Raw genomic sequence first — 20,593 nt, 5'->3', positions numbered from 1 at the left:
TCTCACCCCGCTCTCGTTTCAACGCCGCCGCACACGGCGGATCCCTTTCTTTCTCTGCTTTCTAAACTGCGAGTGGGGTGGAGGGTGTACGAGGGAAGGAGGATGGAGGTGTGTGTGTCGGCTGACTGGAGAACCGACGCTGGAGCGTCGCCGGAGTGAGAAATCCGGTGATCGGAGTTTTAGAGAGGGAGGGCAGTGGACTTGGGGTGTGCGGTTGAAGAGAAATAAAGGGGTTAGGTTTTGAACTTTATAAAATGGCTAATATACTAGGGTTTTAAGTGGGCTTGGGCCTTGGCCCACAAGCCCGTTCGCGCGGCCTGATACGTTTTCCGAAGCACGATTTTGAACCCGCTCATCGTAGAATGTCGTAAAATATAATGTTAACTCGAGAATACTCAAAATTTCATCGGAAATCGATAATTTGAAGCGTATTTTGTCGGTTGCGCTATAACGCGTAAAATGTTTCGTTCGTCGTTTCTTGTCTGTTTTTCGATCCGTTTCCAACTGCGGATACTAAAATTTGAAGACAAAGTTAAATATATCATTATATATTAATATTGAGACGTAACTCGAGTCCAGTGCTTCCATTTCGTTGTTTTTTGTCGGTAAATTCTGATTTCTGCGTTTTTCATTCACGTTTGCGTTTTGTGACATTCGAAAGCGTGATAAGTTCGTAAAACGAAATCCATATTTTTAAATTATACGTATATATTTGGTATTTGTCGGTGTTGTCGGTATTTTGTCCGGTGTCTGCTCGTTACCGCTTAATATTCAATAGATTTCCCGCAAATCAATATACGCGCACTGTAAAGTTAGATAGGCGTTCCTAGGCATGCCAAGAGCCTAATTAAGTTAATTCGTGCCTTAAACACTATTTATTATCACCTTAAACGTTTGTTAATCGCGAAATTAAGAGGTGTAAATTACCGGTTGTCACAACGTCGGCATAACCCCGTTAAGTTTTTTTTAATGGCAGACTATTATACAAACAAAATGAAAAAGGTTGAACCACTGGCGGGAATAAACTATGTTGGGATTATTATCATCAAAAACAGCCAGATTGGATTATTTAAATTTAATTTGACATTTTAATTTTACACAAACCTATATGAACTGTTACACAAACCTAATTAGAACGCCGACAAGACGAGCACATGAGGTTTCAAAGAATAGTCATTAGAAAAGTAACCGTGTGAAAAATATAATCGTTGGAACAGTAACTGTTTAAAAAACGTAGTCGTTGGAACATTTGAAAAAAAATTGTCACTGGAAAAGTAATCATCTGAAAATAAAAAATAATTAAAAAATTAAAGGTAAATTAATTTTTATATAATTTATAAAAGAAAAATATATATTTTCCCTATATTAATTTATAAAATGGTGATGTGAGTTATTTTTACTGTAGAATTTTTTACAAGTTATTCAAGCTATGTGTACAACTCATTCAAGCTTCTTTTTTTTTTACTCTTGCCACGTTACCTACAATGCCTTCTTCCTCCTTTGCCACGTTTCCACTGCCTTTACACCTTTCTCTACTTTACATCTTCATCTCTGAAGTTTGTTCTTTTCCATCCCATGCTTTCTTTCAGTGTGAATCTTATAATCTAAACTTTGTGAACTCTATTAAAGATGAGTTTAGATTTATACTTGGTTCCTTTTTTTTTTTGGTGCTTCACAAATTTTCTTATGTTTTATTCATTTATAACTTCCATTTTTCAAATTACCAACTTCTCATAATAATTTGTGTTTTGCTACTTTGCTAGGGTTTTATACATCCCGTGTTTCCGGCAATTCCATAAAGGTATTCATTTCCCCCTTTTTCAAATTATTCATTTGATTCAATCCATCCTCTTTGTGTTGTTAAACCTGCATTGTATGGATCGAAATTGTAGAAAATATGTGTATTAGGAATCATTCATGATATTAGGTTTACGAAATACTTCAATTTCACATCATTAATGAGTGATTATGTCAGTTTTTCTCTACTGTAGCTCTACTTTGGTAATTTGATAGAAAAAGCAATTAGATGGAATACTGTTAGGTTCTCAATGTTTCATAACTAATGTAGTTGAATTTGGGGCTGCAAGTTATTGAATTTGTGCTATGTATGTGTTTGGCAACCTGTATCACATTTGTGGATTTGGTTCAGTAGCATTATATATTGGAGACCTTCAAATCCAGGTTGTATTTTTAAGGAACATAAGTGAAAAAGCAACAAGAATATTTAAAAACACAAACCCATTAATTTAAACTAGCATCTTTCACTAAAAATAGGAAACAGTATGCAAGATGGTGAAGTAAAGTAAAAATTATGTATATATGTATCTGTGTGGATGGCATGTGAGAAAAGGATCTGAGCCAGCTCTTTCAGTGAAGCTTGAGATCTCCGACCGAGGGTCGAAAACGTATATACCTACAAAAATTATAAAACCGGGGGTTGAAAACTTATATATCTAAAAAATTCTATAGGAGAGGAAATTACGGATGGAAATTACGCATGAATAAAATTAATCGAAATAACGCATGAAGGAAACTCTTTTTAGTCTTAAGACTCCTTTCTATTCAAACTTTTCTCTACTTTATATTTTGAAGCTTGAGATCTCCGACCGAGGGTCGAAAACGTATATACCTACAAAAATTATAAAACCGGGGGTTGAAAACTTATATATCTAAAAAATTCTATAGGAGAGGAAATTACGGATGGAAATTACGCATGAATAAAATTAATCGAAATTACGCATGAAGGAAACTCTTTTTAGTCTTAAGACTCCTTTCTATTCAAACTTTTCTCTACTTTATATTTGGGAATCTGATTATAAATGGTTGGAGTGGTGATGAATTTGTAGTGTGCGTGTGTTTGTTTCGGTGGAAGAAAGTAAGAGTAAATTTCAAAAGTTAAGTTACAATACCTGCAGGTCATATATACATGCATACTGTTGTCTGATGTCACAGCAAATCTGCATATGAAATGAATATGAATGTAAAGAAGCTTCAATGCCCAGACAGTCGACCATGATTTCTCATTCAAATTATTTTTAGTTCAGAACCTTACTTGGTTATCAGAGCTGTTTTGAACATTACTAATTTATGTCATTTAAATGGGTTAATTGCTGTTCGTGTGTCCATGTGTATATTAGAGAAAGAGTGGTGCAATATTTGATTTGACTCGAATGTAGTTTTTAAACCTAACAAACATGCAATTCTTAGCTGGTTGCAACAGGATAAGAGAATCATGTCTCAGCCTTTTAAAATTCTAGCTACATTTTTCATTATTTATTCAATTATGTGTAGCCTCATCTGTTTATTCTCAGTTACAAATTTAGCGTATCTCACCTTTATCGACACTTATGCTAATCGCATGCTTTTTTTTTCTAACTGTTAAGTTGTCAGCTTTTGGTTGTGGCTCATCACGTGTCCGTTTGTTGTAAGAGTGCTCAATAGCTTGGTGTTTGAAGGTAAACACGGTTTCCCCAAAATTTGTCTATTGTTGTGCTTGGTTTTATAAATTGTCATTTATACCTTATCCGTCTTTGCTGTCACTACATATTTATAATTAGTTTGCTGTCCATTGGACATGCCGCCTAGAAAAAAACCTCGCCGCCAGTCTACTGTTCCACCAGACTCATCACTAACGTCGAATAACAATCATTTTTATCAGTCGTCAGCACAGGTTAGTTATCGCGCTACTCTACTTCGTAACTCATCTGCAAATAGATCATTATACTTAGATATTGGTGACTGTGATAGAATCTGTGAGTTTTGCGGAGCTTACTTTTGGTATGACGAGCGCTTAGTTTCAGCCTCGGTCAGCCAACGTTCTATGTATACACAATGTTGCAAAGAAGGTCGTGTGACACTTCCATATCCTGAACGACCTCATGCTACTGTTGTCCAGCTCTATGAGCAACTTGACTTTCTTACAAACATTAGGGCATATAATTCTATGTTTTCTATGACCTCTTTTGGTGCCATAGTAGATGATACTGTTAACGATGGTTCGGGGCCTTATGTTTTTAAGATTGAGGATCAGGTTCATCACTGGCTAGGTACTTTATGCCCACCACCAAATGAGCGACCGCGTTTCCTTCAAATGTATATACACGACACAGAGAACGAAGTTTCCAACAGACTACACGCTTTTGCTTCTGATAGAAAATCACGGCTTTAAAACCTGAAATTGTAGCCTTTCTTCTTAAAACATTAGAAACGTACAATAAGTAAGTTAGACTTTTCCGTACGGCAAGAGACGTGTGTTCTTCTACCGATGTACCACACTTTAACGTTTGTCTTTATGGCTCCAAAAATGCTATGTCTCCAGACTGTATTGGTGCAATTGTATCTGATGGTGATCCGACATGCTGTCGCTTTGACATTATTATTCGACAAAGAGACGGTGGCCCACAACATATAAACAAACTCCATCAGTCATACATGCCATTACAATATCCATTACTCTTCATTCATGGTGAAAGTGGTTGGTCACCTGACCTCCGTCTACGTGATAGAAACCAATCACAAAACAAAAAGATGACCATGAACATGTATTACAGTTATCTGCTACATGATCGGTCAAACGTATATAGTCTACTTTTAAGGGGAGGTCGGCTTTTACAACAATATATTGTTGATGCATATGTATGTATCGAGGAAAGCCGCCTTGATTACTATAGAATGAATCAAAATGTCTTTCGTACTGAATTCCTTCAAGGTGTACATGACGCGGTTCAACGTGGTGATACTGAAGGACGTGATATTGGCAAACGAATTGTGTTGCCTTCGTCTTTCATAGGTGGTCCCCGGTACATGTATAAACATTACCAAGATGCTTTGGCTATATGTCGAGTGCATGGGAATCCACAATATTTCATTACTTTTACATGTAATGTGAAATGGCCAGAGATTGAAAGATATATGGCAAGGTTTCCATCCTTGAAGGCCCAAGATCGGCCAGACATCATCGCAAGAGTATTCCAACTAAAGGTTAAATCAATCATGAATTTTTTGAAGACCAATAAACCATTTGGTGATGTTGCTACAGGTAGTCTTCTAATCATTACCTCTTCGCGCAATATTTTTGTAAACGTCATCAATATAAAACCTGTCCCGTAGGTTATATTGATATAACTTGCTTCTTAACTCCACTGCAGATTTATACACGATCGAGTTCCAAAAGAGGGGCCTTCCTCATTGTCACTTGCTTTTGTGGGTTACTCAGCCGTATAGAATAAAAGACGCATCCGACGTTGACAACTATATATCTGCTGAGATACCAAACCCTAGAACCTCAATTGTATAAGATTGTCACGGATCTTATGATTCATGGGCCGTGCGGTATAGTTAAACCAGATGCGCCATGCATGTCCTCTGGTTCTTGCTCTAAGAACTATCCAAAAAATATCAGGAAGTAACATCTTTCGACGACAGTGGATATGTTCATTACAGAAGACAATCAACTGGATTCACTGTAACAAAGAATGGCATGAAAATAGATAACGGGTACGTTGTACCATACAATCGTGTCTTATCTATGCATTATATGGCTCACATCAACGTTGAATACTGTGGTTGGAGTATGCTCATTAAATACCTGTTCAAGTACATATCAAAGGGGGAGCTGATCGTATCCGTTACACGATTAAAAAATCACCTTCCCTTACTGAAGACACACATACTGCTGATTCCCCTCATGTAGATGAAATTCGAAACTTTCTTGAAGCGAGGTTCATATGTCCTCATGAGGCCTCCTGGAGAATACTTAACTTCCTAATACATGACAGAAATCCTCACGTGCAAATCCTTGCTGTTCATCTAGAAAACATGCAACACATCACGTTTAAAGATAATGATCAGCTAGACAACATAGCAGCAAACACATTCTATAGATGCACTACTTTGACAGAATGGTTGAGAAACAATGAGAAAGACAGCAACGGGCGACATCTACGCTACATTGATTATCTCATGGAATACAGGTGGGATCCAGCATGCAAATGTTGGATGCGTAGAGTATCAAATAAGACACCTGCGATAGGACGGCTCATATACATACATCTAAGTTGTGGAGAGACGTTTTTTTTTGCGGATGTTGCTAGGTCATCAAAGAGGTTGTTGTTCCTATGCCTGTATACGAACAGTACATGGTGAACTTTGTCCAACATTTCGTAGTGCATGTGAAAAACTAGGGTTACTAGGAGACGACAGAGAGTGGTCATATACATTTGACGAAGCTGCAGGTTGGGCCACTGCTTCAGAGTTACGTTCATTGTTCACGCAAATGCTATTGTATTGTGAGATATCAAACCCGGTTGAGCTATGGAACCAGCAATGGCGTAAGATGGCAGATGATGGGCAACGGAATCATGACATAGCCAACGACGATGACTTGAGACAATATCTATTATACGAACTTGAATTATTACTTCGTTCAGGAGCCTCTCCTTCATCTCTTTCTGAATTCGGACTACCTATGCCAAAGTCTAATTTGCTTCAGCACTTGAATAACAAATTACTTATGGAAGAAAAGAATTACGATAGACAATTACTTACATCTGAACATGAATCTTCTCGAGCATGTCTTAATTCTCGACAAAGAATGATTTATGAACATGTCATATCGTCTATTTCCTCCGGAAAACAAGTCCTGGCTTTTGTTTACGGACATGGTGGAACTGGCAAAACATTCTTATGGACGACGATCATTTCAGCGTTACGTTCCCAAGGAAGTATTGTCCTAGCAGTTGCAGCCTCTGGCATAGCATCACTACTCTTACCCTCTGGTCGAACAGCTCATTCTCGGTTTAAAATCCCGTTAGATATGGCAGATGACTCAATTTGCTATATAAAAAAGAACACTCATCTTGCCCAACTACTAAGTGAAACATCACTTATTATTTGGGATGAAGCACCAATGAATGATCGAAAATGCTTTGAATCATTAGACAGGTCTCTCAAGGACTTACTTAGTAACTCTGAAAGCCTTTTGGAGGAAAGTCAGTGTTACTAGGTGGAGACTTTAGACAGACACTCCCAATAATCCCAAAATCTTCAAAGGCAATGATCTTAGCTTCTTCTCTACCAAGGTCATATCTATGGAAGGATTTCATCATCTACAAACTAACTGAAAACATGCGTCTTCAAAGACCAAATCTTAGTCTGCAAGACAAAAACTTGATCTCCGCTTTTTCGTCTTGGCTGGTAGCTGTAGGCGACGGTATGTTAGGAACACCAGATATAAATGAACCAATAAACACACGGAAACTACAAATACCATCAGAATACCTTATACCATACCTTATACCTTTTACGAAAGACGCACTCACAAACCTTATTCATTTTATATATGATACTAACACTTTAGAAAACCCATCAGCTGCAACTAGGGCTGTTCATGAGCCGAACCGAGCCGAGCCAGGCCAAGCTCGGGCTCGGCTCGATTATAAACCGAGCTGGCTCGGCTCGGCTCGGATTTGAAACCGAGCTGAAAATCTAAGCTCGGGCTCGGCTTGGTTTTAAACCGAGCTAGCTCGGCTCGGCTTGGTTTGGCTCGATTTTATAAAAAAAACTAATATATACCTCTTAAAATTTAATAGCCTAAAATATTATTCAATAATTTAAAAGAATATATTCAAAATAAGTTCAACCTAATACAATTCAAACCAAAATCAAGTTTAACAACGCAAAATAAGTTTTAATTTCAATAAAATACAATATTAGTTCATTAGTATGGTAATCAATCTTCAAATATGCCATAAATATCAAATTACAAACCTATATACATGTAAATAATAATCAGTTTTTTTTGTAATATATTATAATGTATATAAAATTAAAACTTATTATAAGTAAAATAATTCGAGCTAAACCGAGCCGAGCTACAAAGCGAGCCGAACCGAGCATGCTCGGCTCGTTACGAGCCGAGCCGAGCTAGGCTCACTTTCTAACCGAGCCGAGCCGGCTCGGCTCACTTTTAAACCGAGCCAAATCGAGCGAGCTTTTTCCGAGCTAAATCCGAGCGAGTTTCGAGCAAGCTCCGAGCCGCGAGCTTTTGAACAGCCCTAGCTGCAACACTATCTACAAAGGCAATTGTGTGTCCCAAAAATGATACACTAGACGAAATCAACTCAGTGGTTATTAAGATGACCCCTGGAACAACCACAACCTACATTAGTAATGTTCAATTACTCCTCATGCTGGTGATCATGGCGATACTGAAATGCTATATCCAATTGAATACTTAAACCTTCTGAACTTTAATGGGCTGCCCCCACATTCCCTTGAATTAAAAGTCAACGCACCTGCATCCTACTTCGAAATCTAAACCCAACTGACGGCCTTTGTAATGGCACAAGACTAATAATTACACAATTGTTGCCAAGAATTATTGAAGCGCACATAATCACAGGCAAATTTATCGGTCACCATGTGTACATACCTAGAATTGCTTTTTACAAAGATAACGAATTACCATTTGTATTCAAAAGAAAACAATTTCCACTAAGGCTATGCTATGCTATGACGATAAACAAAAGCCAAGGGCAATCACTACACAAAATAGGAATATACCTACCACAACCGGTATTCAGTCACGGTCAATTGTACGTAGCATTATCTAGAGCAACTACACCCAATGCACTAAAAATTCTTATTGTCCCACAAGAAGGCGATGACTCAAACACAACTAGTAACATTGTATACTCTGACTTCCTAGCTGAAATAAATAATGTATAGAGACACAACACATTATACACAGATTCTAAAGCCATTTGTTCCAATAGTGTACATAGATAAAAGACAGATTTTTTTACTTTTCGAGTTCAATAATGTGTATACTTATAGCATTTACATTGTTACATGATATATATTATATTTACATACTGATAATGATCATCAACCTACAGCAGTCATCTACATTCACACAATGATGTCTTCCAAGCGTCTGTCTGATATGAAAGAACATGACAAACCAGAACCAATTGAAATACGGGTTGTGAAAACATGGATACTAGTGGGCAAAAAACAAGAGCCATCATCTAAAAGCCAAAGTCAGGAGCTCTGTTACCTGTTCGTTGACAAACACGTAAGCTTGCTTTTTTTATACATAACTAAATTAACCTGTCATATGCTCTAAGTAACAGCATCTTGATTAATTGCAGGGTGACGCTATTGAGGCAATAGCAGACCAAAAGGAACAAGCATACTTTGACTCAATCATCAAAGTTCAGTCATGCTACAGGGTCAACAATTACATAGTAGTTGAGTCAAGAAAGTATATGCCAACCGTACAGCACAGCGCTTCCCTCAGAATTGGAAAAAGAGCAAGATTTGTTCCCTTATCCGACACCAACATACCGACCCAGTACTTTAACTTCGCTAATTACGAGGAAGTCAAAAGTCGATCAGGGTCAACGAAGTTACTCGCAGGTATACACACACACACACACACACATATATATATATATACACATCTAAATTTTAGATACAGACTTGATAATATATGAAGTCTAAAGTATGTGTCAACTTTCAGACTTCATAGGTCGAGTCAAAAAGCACTGGCCGAGTACCACAAGAACAAACAAAAGGCTACAAAAGATTGACATGGAAGATGACAGGTTAGATGACATATAACCTTTATGACATCTTTTCCATAAAGCTAAGTAATAATACTTTTGAATTGCAACAGAGAAAATCCAATTGAGATCACTTTATGGCCAGAAAAACGCGACCTCATCGGGAATGAGACAATACCTAGCGATATTCTGGCAATCACATCAACCTTAGTCACTGACTTCAACGGTTAGTTCTTGAAATAACATTAAATAAACTCACATGATTTTGTGGTTCGTTTACTATTACTGAAACATAAATAAATATGATCAAACCTAATATGTTATCCTTTTAAACTTCTAAAGTACTTATATTCCAAAAAGTTTATGTGTATCAGGTTCTAAACAGTTGGAATCAACAAATGCAACAACCATTGTTGTCAATCCAACATTCCCAGAGATACAACATCATGTTGACAGGTATTCCATTCTACCAATTGTAGGCATATCAATACCAAGACAAACACTAGTTTATCGTCTGTTAATGTTAATTTTAGGCCGAAAGCATCACTGGCAGGAAAGACAATACAGCCCGCAGAGAACACAGTGACAGTCAAAGAGCTTAAAAACATATCAGCAAACAAAACTGTCAACGTCTCTCTCCCAACACTTACATCTCTTAAATTCTTAAATACAACCCCCACTCAATCTAACTTCATATAGCTTTTTTACAGGTACCACAATCCCGCTTCACCTGTCATGCACAGATAAAAGAGATCTATGCGTCCCGTAAATGGTACTATGTCCAATACTCTTTGTGTACAAAGAAGTTGTATCAAGAAAAAAGTGATTCAATCCACTTTGTATGTGAGGATGATGAAAACCCACAACCGAAGTACATGTAAGACAAATATACAATCCTTAATATTCCTAAAAACAAACTATCATGGATTAACATTCAATCCTTGACTTAACAGGTACTGTGTAAACGCATCGATCATTGATGCAACATCGTTCACTGATGTGGTATTCTTCAACGACGTCATGACTGACATGTTGGGTACTACCTGCGAAGAGATGATTATCAAGCAAGGATACACAGATCCCAAGATACTTCCAGACCTAATCGTTGAGAAAATCGGTAATCACATGACATTTAACCTGACCGTAAAGGACAAATCAATTGTTGTCAACAAGGCAACTGATGCTACCAATGGCGACACTACACCAACTGATCCTCATACAATCACTACACCACCAAAGGCCCTCATGTTACCCTCACCAACACCAAACCGCAAGACCACTACGACTAAAAGGGCACTCCAGCATTTACATCCAAAACTAACATTAACACTCATTAGGTAGGTATAAGTATAGTTCAAAATAGCTAACACATATAAGTTTTACAGACAAAGGTTCTGGTGAAAAACAAGCCAAATACTAGAAGCCTAATCTGCTATGCGGCAAGCATCCTTTTTGGGAAGGTCTAACTTTTTGTACAACGCTTGCCAATGCAGAAAAAAAGTTACATTTTGTATGCTATACAAAAAAAACCCAGTTTTAAGGCCGGGTGAAATCCCTTTTGGGTAGTGCTTCTACGGTTCATACCTTTTGTACAACACATGCCAATGCTAGAAAGTAGTATTGAAGAAACACAAGTGCAGGTCCCTTTTGGTCATAAATTCTTCAAGTTAAACTTTTGTACAACACCTGCCACTACCAGAAGGAAGGCCATACCTGCGACTACAAGAAAGAAGCAACGTTTTGTGTGTCATAGATCACAGTTTGTTTGAATATGCAATGTGCTAAAATATGTAATATGACGTAGCAGCCTACACTTCTTTGTACTACATGAACTATGTGTTTAACTTTATCTTCAACGATATAAAATTAGACCTTTTAAAGCTCAGCACTAACATACCGCCGCAACGCGCGGGTCGACCAATCTCATTATTAATATAAACGAAATATAATAAATATTTATACGATTTCTAAAATGGAATACATAAATTATATATAGTTAAATAAAAGGAAAGATAGGTGATAAGAGCATCCCCAATAAGGGGTGTTTTTTGATGTTTTTATTGTGTCAAGGTGGCATTGCCCCACCAATCAAACACATTCTCTCTCTTGCTCCATATTATCATCTAAAAACAACACTCTCTCTCCTCTCTTCTCTCTCCTCTTTCTTCTTTCCCTCTCACAACACCTTTCTCTCCTCAAATACATGTTTTTTCCTACATACACCACCACACATTCTCTCCTCCATCTCACACCCTCTCTTATCCACCTCACCTTTCTCTCTCCTTAAAAGCATCAACATAAATACTATTGTGGATGCTCTAAGGTGGATAACGAAATGATGATTTATAATGATGGTAGTTTGGAATGATGTGACATGCTGACTAGGAGGTTTGAATTTTAGACCACGTATGCTCTTAGTAATTGTAAGCGAGTTTCCAAAGTCACTCATTAATAAAATTCGAAAACTGCTTAAGTCCTATTTTGTTCTTTTGTTCATTGTGAGCATTACGAGAAAACAGATCAATTGCGACTGCGTTTTCAGTTGCAAATCTGTTGCCAAACTTTTTGCGACCGGTTTACGACCGAAAATGCGACAGAAACTGACCTAGTCGCTAACCGGATTTTGCGACTGAATTTGCAACCGGTGCAAATTTGTGACCGCTATTTACAACCGGAATTACTGTCGCAACTGTTGCAACCGATTTGTGATAAAAAAATTTGTGAAAAAGCTTGCAACTGAAAAAAGTTGGTTGCAAATTTTGTGACTGATTTCCGATCGTATTATATATTTATAGTTATCGTTTGTTAGTATTCATATATTATTGCGACCGAAAAGTCGGTCGTAAATTTACGACCAATTTTGCAACCAAATTATGTTTCTAAGTTTTGTTTTTTTTTATTCATTTTCGCAACCGGAGAAACACGGTCGCAAATTTTTCAACCTAATTTGCGACCGTGAATTGCACTTTAGTTTTACATAATAAGAACTGTGACCTATTTGCGACTCGAAAAAGGCAATTGCAAAATTTTCAACCGAAACTTTGACGATCGCAAATTTTGAGACAAATTTGAGTTTGGCCGCTAGTGTTGCCACTGTTTCTTGCCGGTCGCAAAGTTTGGTTGCAACTGCCTAGTTAGTTTTCTAGCAGTGGAGTGCTGCAGATTTAATATTACCATTTCAACCTCTTCGTCTAGTTATCTTTTTAAACTCACGATGAAACAAACTGATTTCCAATTCTTAAGTGTTTTGTTGCACATTTTTAACATACAGGATGTTTTTACCATTTAGTGGGTCGCGAAGCACGCATAGTTTAGATACTTGTTTTAGAATATCTCATATTTGAGATTCACCATTTTCAATCTATCATTTCAGTTTTCTTTACAAAACAACTAGTTTGATAGTTATCAACTAAATTCACCATTAAACTTTATTTCAAACACCATTTGTTTACAAATTTCTTTTACGGTAAATCTTTGACCCAAAGTTACTAGAATATTAACATGCATGCATGAACATGCATTACATGGTAGAAAAACACTTCTATGATGTTGATTAGGCAATTTTGCTCCCTTTAATTTAAAACTACACTTGCATTTCCCTAAACTTCATACTACCATATCAATAAACTTTCTTTCATTAATTAATAATAAAAATCCAATTTCAGTTAATTAGTTGAGATTAACCAAAAAACGACAACAAAAAATAGTATTGGATTCTATGCAGTTAAATAAACACGAAACTTTAACCAATAAATCCATTAATAAGACAGTGTAGCCCTGCAAATTTGCACCAAAAGTACTATTGTAGTTTTTGAATCAAGAACCCACCCTATAGTACAAACAAGTCTTACTCAAAACAGGGAAAACTTTAGCCCTACAAATCGGACAATCATTCTTCTGCTCCAACCATTTCTCAATGCATTCTTGATGATACCTGTGTTTGCATTCGAGTGTGGTACACCTCTCACTCATCTCGAATTCTTGCAGACCAATCGCACAAACGTCCTCTTCTTCTTTCCCCTCATCACCGTTTCTACCAATCTTGACCGAATTCTCCTGATCAATCGTTTCTTCAGACAAGTCATTAGCATGAAGAGACTCATGATAATCCATTATATAACTAGTAATCGTTACACACATGTCAGGATCCACCACTTGAGATCCATCCAAGGATATAACACCGGTCACTGATTCATTATTCGTTACGAGTTCCATCAAATGAGTTGTATAAGCAGGCCCACCATCATCGAACAACACGGATTGGATGTCTTCGTAGTATTGAATCATTGCTACTTGAGTCGGAGAGAGATCCATAATCAATAGGTTATCTACACGTTCACCTGGTTGCGCGTTCACCATTATAATCTGTCGGGAATCTGGAAGTATAATCTCGTATGAAGACGCTGATATGGCCATAATCTTTCGTCAGTAAATCTCTCGAGGTTGATATCTAGAGGCAGAAGTTATGAAACGTAGGTTGATATCTAGAGACAGATTGCATTAATTGTAAACTACTTATTAATAGATGAATTTATAGGTTGATCAAATATTTTAGTATACGTTAACCTAGATTTTAGCGGATAGTTATGAAATCCTGATGAAGGAATTCCATTTGAACACCCGATATTATAGCCTTATACTACTTTTCAGTGATTCTTTTAAATACCTATCTCTATTATCTATATTATTATTATCTATATTAATATGAAGTGATCATGAACATATTTTACTAATTTATTATTATTACATTTTATTAGTATAATCAATAACTATATATATTTTATCTATATTAATCGGAAGTAATCATGAACACTAAACATATTTTATTAATATATATTATTAAATTTAATAGTATATCATAATAACTAACAACTAAATATTGTAACCCTATACTATATATATTATACGTTTTTAGCCCTTTTAAATTTTTAATAATTTGATTTTTCTTCAATTATATTTATATACATCTATATATATCTATATTAATTGGAAGTGCTTATAAACAGTGAATATATGTTATTAATTTATTATTATTTTTATTATTATGTTTTCTTAGTATATTATAAAAAATCTATATATATTAATAAAGGAGATGATTTGGGCTATTTGTCCTTGAATGGTGAAGCCAAATTGATGATGTGGCATCCATTTGTTTAGTGGACTTTGATTTTGGGAGGGAATCCATCCAAACTCTCAATACACAAAAAAAAAAAAAAAAAAAAAACTCATTGGGCACGGGATCCGAATTTGATTCGGGTCACCCATCTCACTTTCTCATACCATATCGCGTATTACATCTCACTTTCTTGAAACCCTAAATCTGAAAATACCTCTTCTTCTTCAATTGTTCTTCGCCGATTCATCATTCTCAATGACCAGGTATAAGTACTTATATGATTGTTTATTGTAATGTTTAATCTATTGTATCTTCTTCAGACCTAATCATCTCGATTCTCTCATTGATCGTCCTTTTTTCTGATAAAGTTGATTGTGTTTGTTGAATGTTTCAACAGTTGGATTTTGTTTCAATCGATCTTAACAGTAAGCTTCTTATCTATCTTTGATTATTCTGATCCATTGATAATATTCGAAACCCTAAGATTTACCGTGTTTGTTGTGTGTTTCAACAGTTGGATTTGTTTCCATCGATCTTCAGCAGCCTAAGATTGACATGTACATTTTATTGAAGTTCTATTACAATATTTGGTTATTGATTTGGAATATTAGTTGTTGTATGATTAAGCTCATTAACCATTTGTCTAATTATTACAGCATAAGCTTCATTGTAACATTTAACCCTAATTATCATTCTCTCCTAACCGATTTCAGATTTCCAGAGCATATTCAAAGATCATCCAAATCAAAGGTATCAAAATCTTATTCTTGATGTTTTACTTTAGATCTTCTTTGTAAAAAATTGATTCGAAACCATCAGTGTGTTTCATCGATTAGGTTAAACTTAAATGATATTATTTTATGATAGCTGAATCTTCTCCACTTCTATCATCTCAATCATTGTTGCAAATGCTCAAGAACTATTCTTGCATATCATCAAGAACACTTCAATTTCTTATTTGTCGTTAAGATTATCAGTTTTTAATAATGATTTTGAACGTCGTTTTTTATTGTTATCCTAATGTCGATTTTCAAGAACAATACCCAATATCGAAGAAATCATAGGTATGTTTATCGTTGAGTCATCTCTTTTTTGTTCTTATTAATTTAATTTTGTTTCCCAGCCTTATTTTGTTTTGATCGGTTAGGTTAAGGTAGAAGGATAGATGTTTATGTTCAACTTTTAAAATATGTGTTTTTGTTTAGATTTGATTTGATTCCATATATATGTTATGATGATTTGTAATTATTATTTTGTTTTATTATTTGAAAGTTGAAACGCTTCTTCATAGAAGCATAAATTTATGTTTTATTCAAGATTTTTAATGTAAAACATAATAATATGATATTTCCTTAGAAAGTAGTTTTTCTTTTTTTCTTTTTTTAAAGAAATCATTTTTTTTGTTTGTTTGGATTGGTGTTGATCTTTTAAATTATGTTTCATTACTGTGCTTAAAGTTGTGCAGATTAGAGAAGATTATTGAAACACCATATATATGTATTATTATTGAAAACTTATTGATGTTAAAAATAATGTTTGTTTGGATTTGTATTGATCTTTGAAATTATGTTACATATGTTTGCAGGTTGTTATCAAGAAAATATATGACCATAATGCAACCAATGTTGGTGACGAAGGTGGCTTTGCTCCTAATATTAAGGTAATTATGCTTTAACAATTTTCATATATTATTATGATATTCATTTTTAAGTTTTTGATCAATTTCAACATGAATATTTGTTCTTCGTCTTTGTGATATTTGTAAGTATGGTAATAATTCAAATTCTGTTCCTTTACTTTACTGAGAACATTCAGTACTACATAATTTATAAATACACATTAACTTTTTTTGTTCTATATTACATGTAAATTTTAATTTTAATATTATTAGATTTTTTAGTGGCAAATTAAAATTTTAACTTTCAGTCCATTCCTAATTTAACCTTAACTACTTTTTTTTTGTAAATTTAAGCTAACAATAAAGTTTGTAAAGTTTTAAATTAATATTGTTTGAACATCTTTACTAATTTAACATTAACTAATTATGTTAATAATTTAAAGAGTTAATTGCGTGGATGGTCCTGTGGTTTCACGTTTAGTCCCCACCTTTTGGAAATAGCAGGTATGCTCCCTATGGTTTATCATTTTGTTACTCGGATAGTCCCCTGACATTGATCCTATATTTTTGGTATGTTTCTTTAGTTTTCTGTTTTTTTTTTAATTAGTAATATATGTTCTGAATGATTGATTGTTTGTATTTTCCCATGGTGAATCCTCAATCTTTTTTGAAATTCGGACTCGGAATGTTCGTCTACCAAAACAGGTTAGTTAAATGTTGTTGGTATTGTTTTTTTATACTCTTTCTTATTTCTTATTAAATTTTCTGTTTAGACATAATTTTGAAACTTTATGTCATTATCTTTTGAAGTTCATATTGTTAGTATTGCCAGTTATGAGTTTTTCTATTTAGGTTTAAAGATACCTTTAGTTTCTTTCTAAATATGTTTTTGTTTCCATAAACACATTACTGTTTTTAAGATTAATTTTTCTATTCTCAATTGTAACTTTGTTTCTGTAATTAGACATTGTTTCTATAAATAAGTCACCATTATATTTAAAAAAATTCCTTTATTCCTTTGCAATTATGGATCCTAAAAACAACGATCCAATCGTTTTTAAATTTGATTGATGACTATGATCTTATATTTTTTTATATGTTTCTTTGGTTTTCATTTTATCAACAGACAATAAGTTATTTAAGATTATATGTTTTTTGTTTCGATTCATAGGAAATACCGTATGATTTTGCAAGCTTATTGTAGGAAGGAAAAGTTCCATATGGTCAATGTCTTGAACTTATTGATGATGACTTATGCAACTGCAGGAGTCTGAATCTTCTTCGAACACAAGAGGTAAGTTTAATTTTATCGTTTTTTGGTGTTTTTTGATCCGGTATAATGATAGTTTTCATCGTTTATGTTAATCTCTATAATTTTTAAATTATTTTGTTTATTATTTTGGCAAATCTAACTATGATATTTTTTGAAATTTGAAAATCTTAGTTTTATTACTAATAAATTTTGTATTGTATTAATATGTATTAATGATTCTTTTGTTTTGGTTTTTTATTTCTGTTTTTCTTTTTCATGATTAAGTAATAAATTTTATATTGTGTTAATTTTGAATCCATTAAAGATTATGTAAATTTTTAGTGTGTGATATGTTTTTACGAAATATTTATTGTGTTTCTAAAAATAAATAGGTTTTAAATTTTTTTGAAACCGTTCATTTTTAATTATTTGTTTTAGAAGTTTCTCCCGATATTATAAGTTTGTTTCTATAAATAGTTTACCGTTTTAATTTTTAAAAAGCCTTCATATTTAATTTCCATATATATTGATCAGAGTATCAACTGTTCTTCATTTTAAAGCTTATTGAGGAAGATGACCCATTATTTTTGATATGTTAATTTGTTTTCTAATTATTATTATTTTTGTCATCGTTTTTTTTCTTCTTATTTTGTTAAATTTAATAACTATTCGTATTAGATTGTTAAACATTTTGTCCCTTATATGTAGTTCAAAGATGATTGGGATAAAAAAAACTGAACCAAAAGGGAAAGCAAGTGTTCTTTGTGATGAAAATCAAAGTTCAAAGGTTTGTGTTCATTTACTAAATTATAGGAGTTTGTAATTAACTGAATTATTTTACCTTTATTTTTTCATTTTCAAAGGTTAATGTTTTATGTTTCTTAGGATGATTTTCATCAACAACAACATTTGATTTCCCATTCGGAGATGATCCTATATTGTTGGTATGTTTCTTTGGTTTTCATTTTTTCAACAGACAATAATTTATTTAAGCTTTTATGTTTTTTGTTTCGATTCATAGGAAATACCTTATGAAAATAAGAGCCGAGAAGTCTGGTGATGGTTACAGGTGGTTTTACCAAGTGGTCATCTTTCTTGAAATGAAATCACATCCGGTTCGGCGCCACTTATTAGTTGATTTTATCCTTTCTGTTCGGTTTTTTTTTTCAAAAATTAATAATATATGTTCTGAATGATTTATGGTTTTTTTCTCATGGTGAACCATCAATCTTTTGTGACAATCGAACTCGGAGTGTTCGTCAACCAAAACAGGTTAGTTCAATTTTCTTGGTGTTGTTTGTTTATTGATATCTATAGTCTTTGGTTTTAAGTTTTGTCTTTATGCTTTATTTTGAAAGTTTATGTGATTATCTCTTGAAGTTCATATGGTTTGTTTTATCAATTATATTTTTTTTCTATTTAGTTAGTTGTTAATTCTTTAAGGATACCTTTAATTTCCTTTTAAAGTTTTTTTTTTTTTGTTTCTATAAACAAATTACTGTTTTAAGTTTAATTTTATGTATTCGGAATTATTATTCGATTTCTGTAAATAGACATTGTTTCTATAAATAGATTACCGTTATATTTTTTAAAAACCTTGCTTACTTCCTTTGTAGTTATGGATCCTAAAAACAACGCTCCTTCATTGTTAAAGTTGATTGATACGATCTTATTAGTTGAACTTTATTTAACATTGTTACTAATGTGGACTTTTTATCTGTAGTCGAAACACAAGGAGAAGCCACAGACTACCGAAAGTCATGTTGAAGAAGGTGTTGCTGGGGATAGTGTTGGTGACTTTCAACTTCCAAATTTTGAGAATATATTTAATGTATGTAACTATGTGTTAATATATGTTAACAAACTTTAACAACCAGTACATTGTTTTATTCTTATATTTTTATATTTATGATGTCAATTTTTAGGATGCTGACGACTACAAGTTTGATCGACATATAGCTGCTCTAATTGAGATGGAAGATGCTAAGAAGCTGGTAAGTGTATGCGTTCAAATTATTAATAGATCTTATTATATCTATTAGATAAGTACACTATTAAATTGTGCTACTATTTTCTTTTATGTAGTTCAATGATTGTTGGAATACAAAGAATGATGCTTTGAAAGAGACTCTGTCTGCTACCTCTCAATGTCATGTAATATTTTTTTATAAGTTTGTTTATATATTATGTAGATGCTATTAATTACTTCATGTTATATTTATATGTTTCTTATTCACTGTTGTGTAGTTGGACACGAAAGGGAAGTCAAAGGTTGTCTGTGGTGATGAAACTGTTTCTCCAAAGGTTTATATGAACTAATAACATAATTTAATATTTTTTTTCAGTATGTACATTGTATTTTTTATCATATTATGTGTTTTACTTTATCATATTTTTTTCTTTTGTTTTATGTCAAAAGCAAGTTTGATATGAATCTCGATAATTTCTTGATACCAAAGAATATATTTCGTTTACACAAGTTGTCCAAGAATTCTCATATCGCCTATCATACGCGTTTAAACGTTTCGAGGAAGAATGAGTGTGTTGTCATTGATATAATGAAGCCTTCTGAAAACATTAATGTAAGTACACATTGTATAATGTTTACTAATAAAATTCATTCATGAAATCATTATAGTTCTTTTTAATTATGATACTTATTTTATATCTTTTAAATATATAGGTTAAATCAAAGCGTGAGGCTTGCAGATCCACCACGGCGACGGCTGATGTTCGCCGTAAACGTACAGTCAAAAGGTTGAAAAACAATTCATTTTTAGAGTTTACCAAAGTGGCTGAAATCAAACTGGTATACGTTATGATATGATTATAACAATTATTACTTATTAAATGTCTACTAATTTTTTGATAAATGAATTTAATAATTAATCCGTTCTGTTCATTTCTCAGCATTTACCGGTTGATGTTTCGAGTGATCTGTCTCTTTCTGTTGACAACTTGCGTGACGTTACGATCCAGAACCTAAGGAGTGAGCTAACTAATATGAACACAAGAGCCGAGAAGTCTGATGATGGTTACAG

At 33.8% G+C, this 20,593-nt stretch overlaps 2 protein-coding genes and 2 long non-coding RNA genes across 9 annotated transcripts; all 4 read left to right on the top strand.

Moving 5' to 3' along the window:
• Positions 1–1,567: 1,567 nt before the first annotated feature.
• Positions 1,568–11,441, top strand: LOC110872924 (replication protein A 70 kDa DNA-binding subunit C). 6 transcript variants are annotated; one of them, XM_035976274.1, is made up of 11 exons: positions 1,568–1,801; positions 3,384–3,455; positions 3,586–3,670; positions 8,901–9,076; positions 9,153–9,420; positions 9,524–9,608; positions 9,680–9,792; positions 9,941–10,022; positions 10,100–10,196; positions 10,277–10,443; positions 10,520–11,441. In XM_035976274.1, the coding sequence occupies exons 4-11, from the start codon at positions 8,918–8,920 to the stop codon at positions 10,905–10,907; spliced, it is 1,359 nt and encodes a 452-aa protein (XP_035832167.1). In that variant the 5' UTR covers positions 1,568–1,801; positions 3,384–3,455; positions 3,586–3,670; positions 8,901–8,917; the 3' UTR covers positions 10,908–11,441. The 6 variants fall into 6 exon arrangements, with proteins under 6 accessions (XP_035832167.1, XP_035832166.1, XP_035832164.1 ...); XM_035976273.1 differs by having other exon boundaries at positions 8,898–9,076; XM_035976271.1 differs by having other exon boundaries at positions 3,558–3,670.
• On the top strand, positions 4,309–7,003 carry LOC110870055. Its single transcript, XM_022119255.1, has 5 exons — positions 4,309–5,038; positions 5,148–5,290; positions 5,402–5,570; positions 5,900–6,104; positions 6,166–7,003. The coding sequence occupies exons 1-5, from the start codon at positions 4,309–4,311 to the stop codon at positions 7,001–7,003; spliced, it is 2,085 nt and encodes a 694-aa protein (XP_021974947.1).
• Positions 11,442–18,435: 6,994 nt separating the features above from the next.
• LOC110871149 lies at positions 18,436–19,372 on the top strand. Its single transcript, XR_002553515.2, has 3 exons — positions 18,436–18,496; positions 18,574–18,824; positions 19,276–19,372. It is a non-coding gene; the product is annotated as an uncharacterized LOC110871149 (long non-coding RNA).
• A 98-nt stretch (positions 19,373–19,470) lies between these two features.
• LOC118481123 lies at positions 19,471–19,973 on the top strand. The gene is made up of 3 exons (XR_004864458.1): positions 19,471–19,546; positions 19,638–19,706; positions 19,800–19,973. It is a non-coding gene; the product is annotated as an uncharacterized LOC118481123 (long non-coding RNA).
• The last annotated feature ends 620 nt before the right edge of the window (positions 19,974–20,593 follow it).

This window comes from Helianthus annuus, chromosome 8 (assembly GCF_002127325.2).
Source record: "Helianthus annuus cultivar XRQ/B chromosome 8, HanXRQr2.0-SUNRISE, whole genome shotgun sequence".
In the NCBI taxonomy this organism is placed as follows: domain Eukaryota; kingdom Viridiplantae; phylum Streptophyta; class Magnoliopsida; order Asterales; family Asteraceae; genus Helianthus; species Helianthus annuus.
Note: the sequence above shows the minus strand (reverse complement) of the source record. Positions and strands in the feature narration are given on the sequence as shown.

Coding starts and splice junctions, on each gene's coding strand:
- LOC110872924 (XM_022121831.2), top strand. CDS start 8,918: ATGATGTCTTCCAAGCGTCTGTCTGATATGAAAGAACATGACAAACCA. Junction 9,077..9,152: donor ACCTGTTCGTTGACAAACAC/GTAAGCTTGCTT, acceptor GATTAATTGCAG/GGTGACGCTATTGAGGCAAT. Junction 10,444..10,519: donor AACCCACAACCGAAGTACAT/GTAAGACAAATA, acceptor TTGACTTAACAG/GTACTGTGTAAACGCATCGA.
- LOC110870055 (XM_022119255.1), top strand. CDS start 4,309: ATGTCTCCAGACTGTATTGGTGCAATTGTATCTGATGGTGATCCGACA. Junction 5,039..5,147: donor ATTTGGTGATGTTGCTACAG/GTAGTCTTCTAA, acceptor ACTCCACTGCAG/ATTTATACACGATCGAGTTC. Junction 5,571..5,899: donor CGTTGAATACTGTGGTTGGA/GTATGCTCATTA, acceptor CTACTTTGACAG/AATGGTTGAGAAACAATGAG.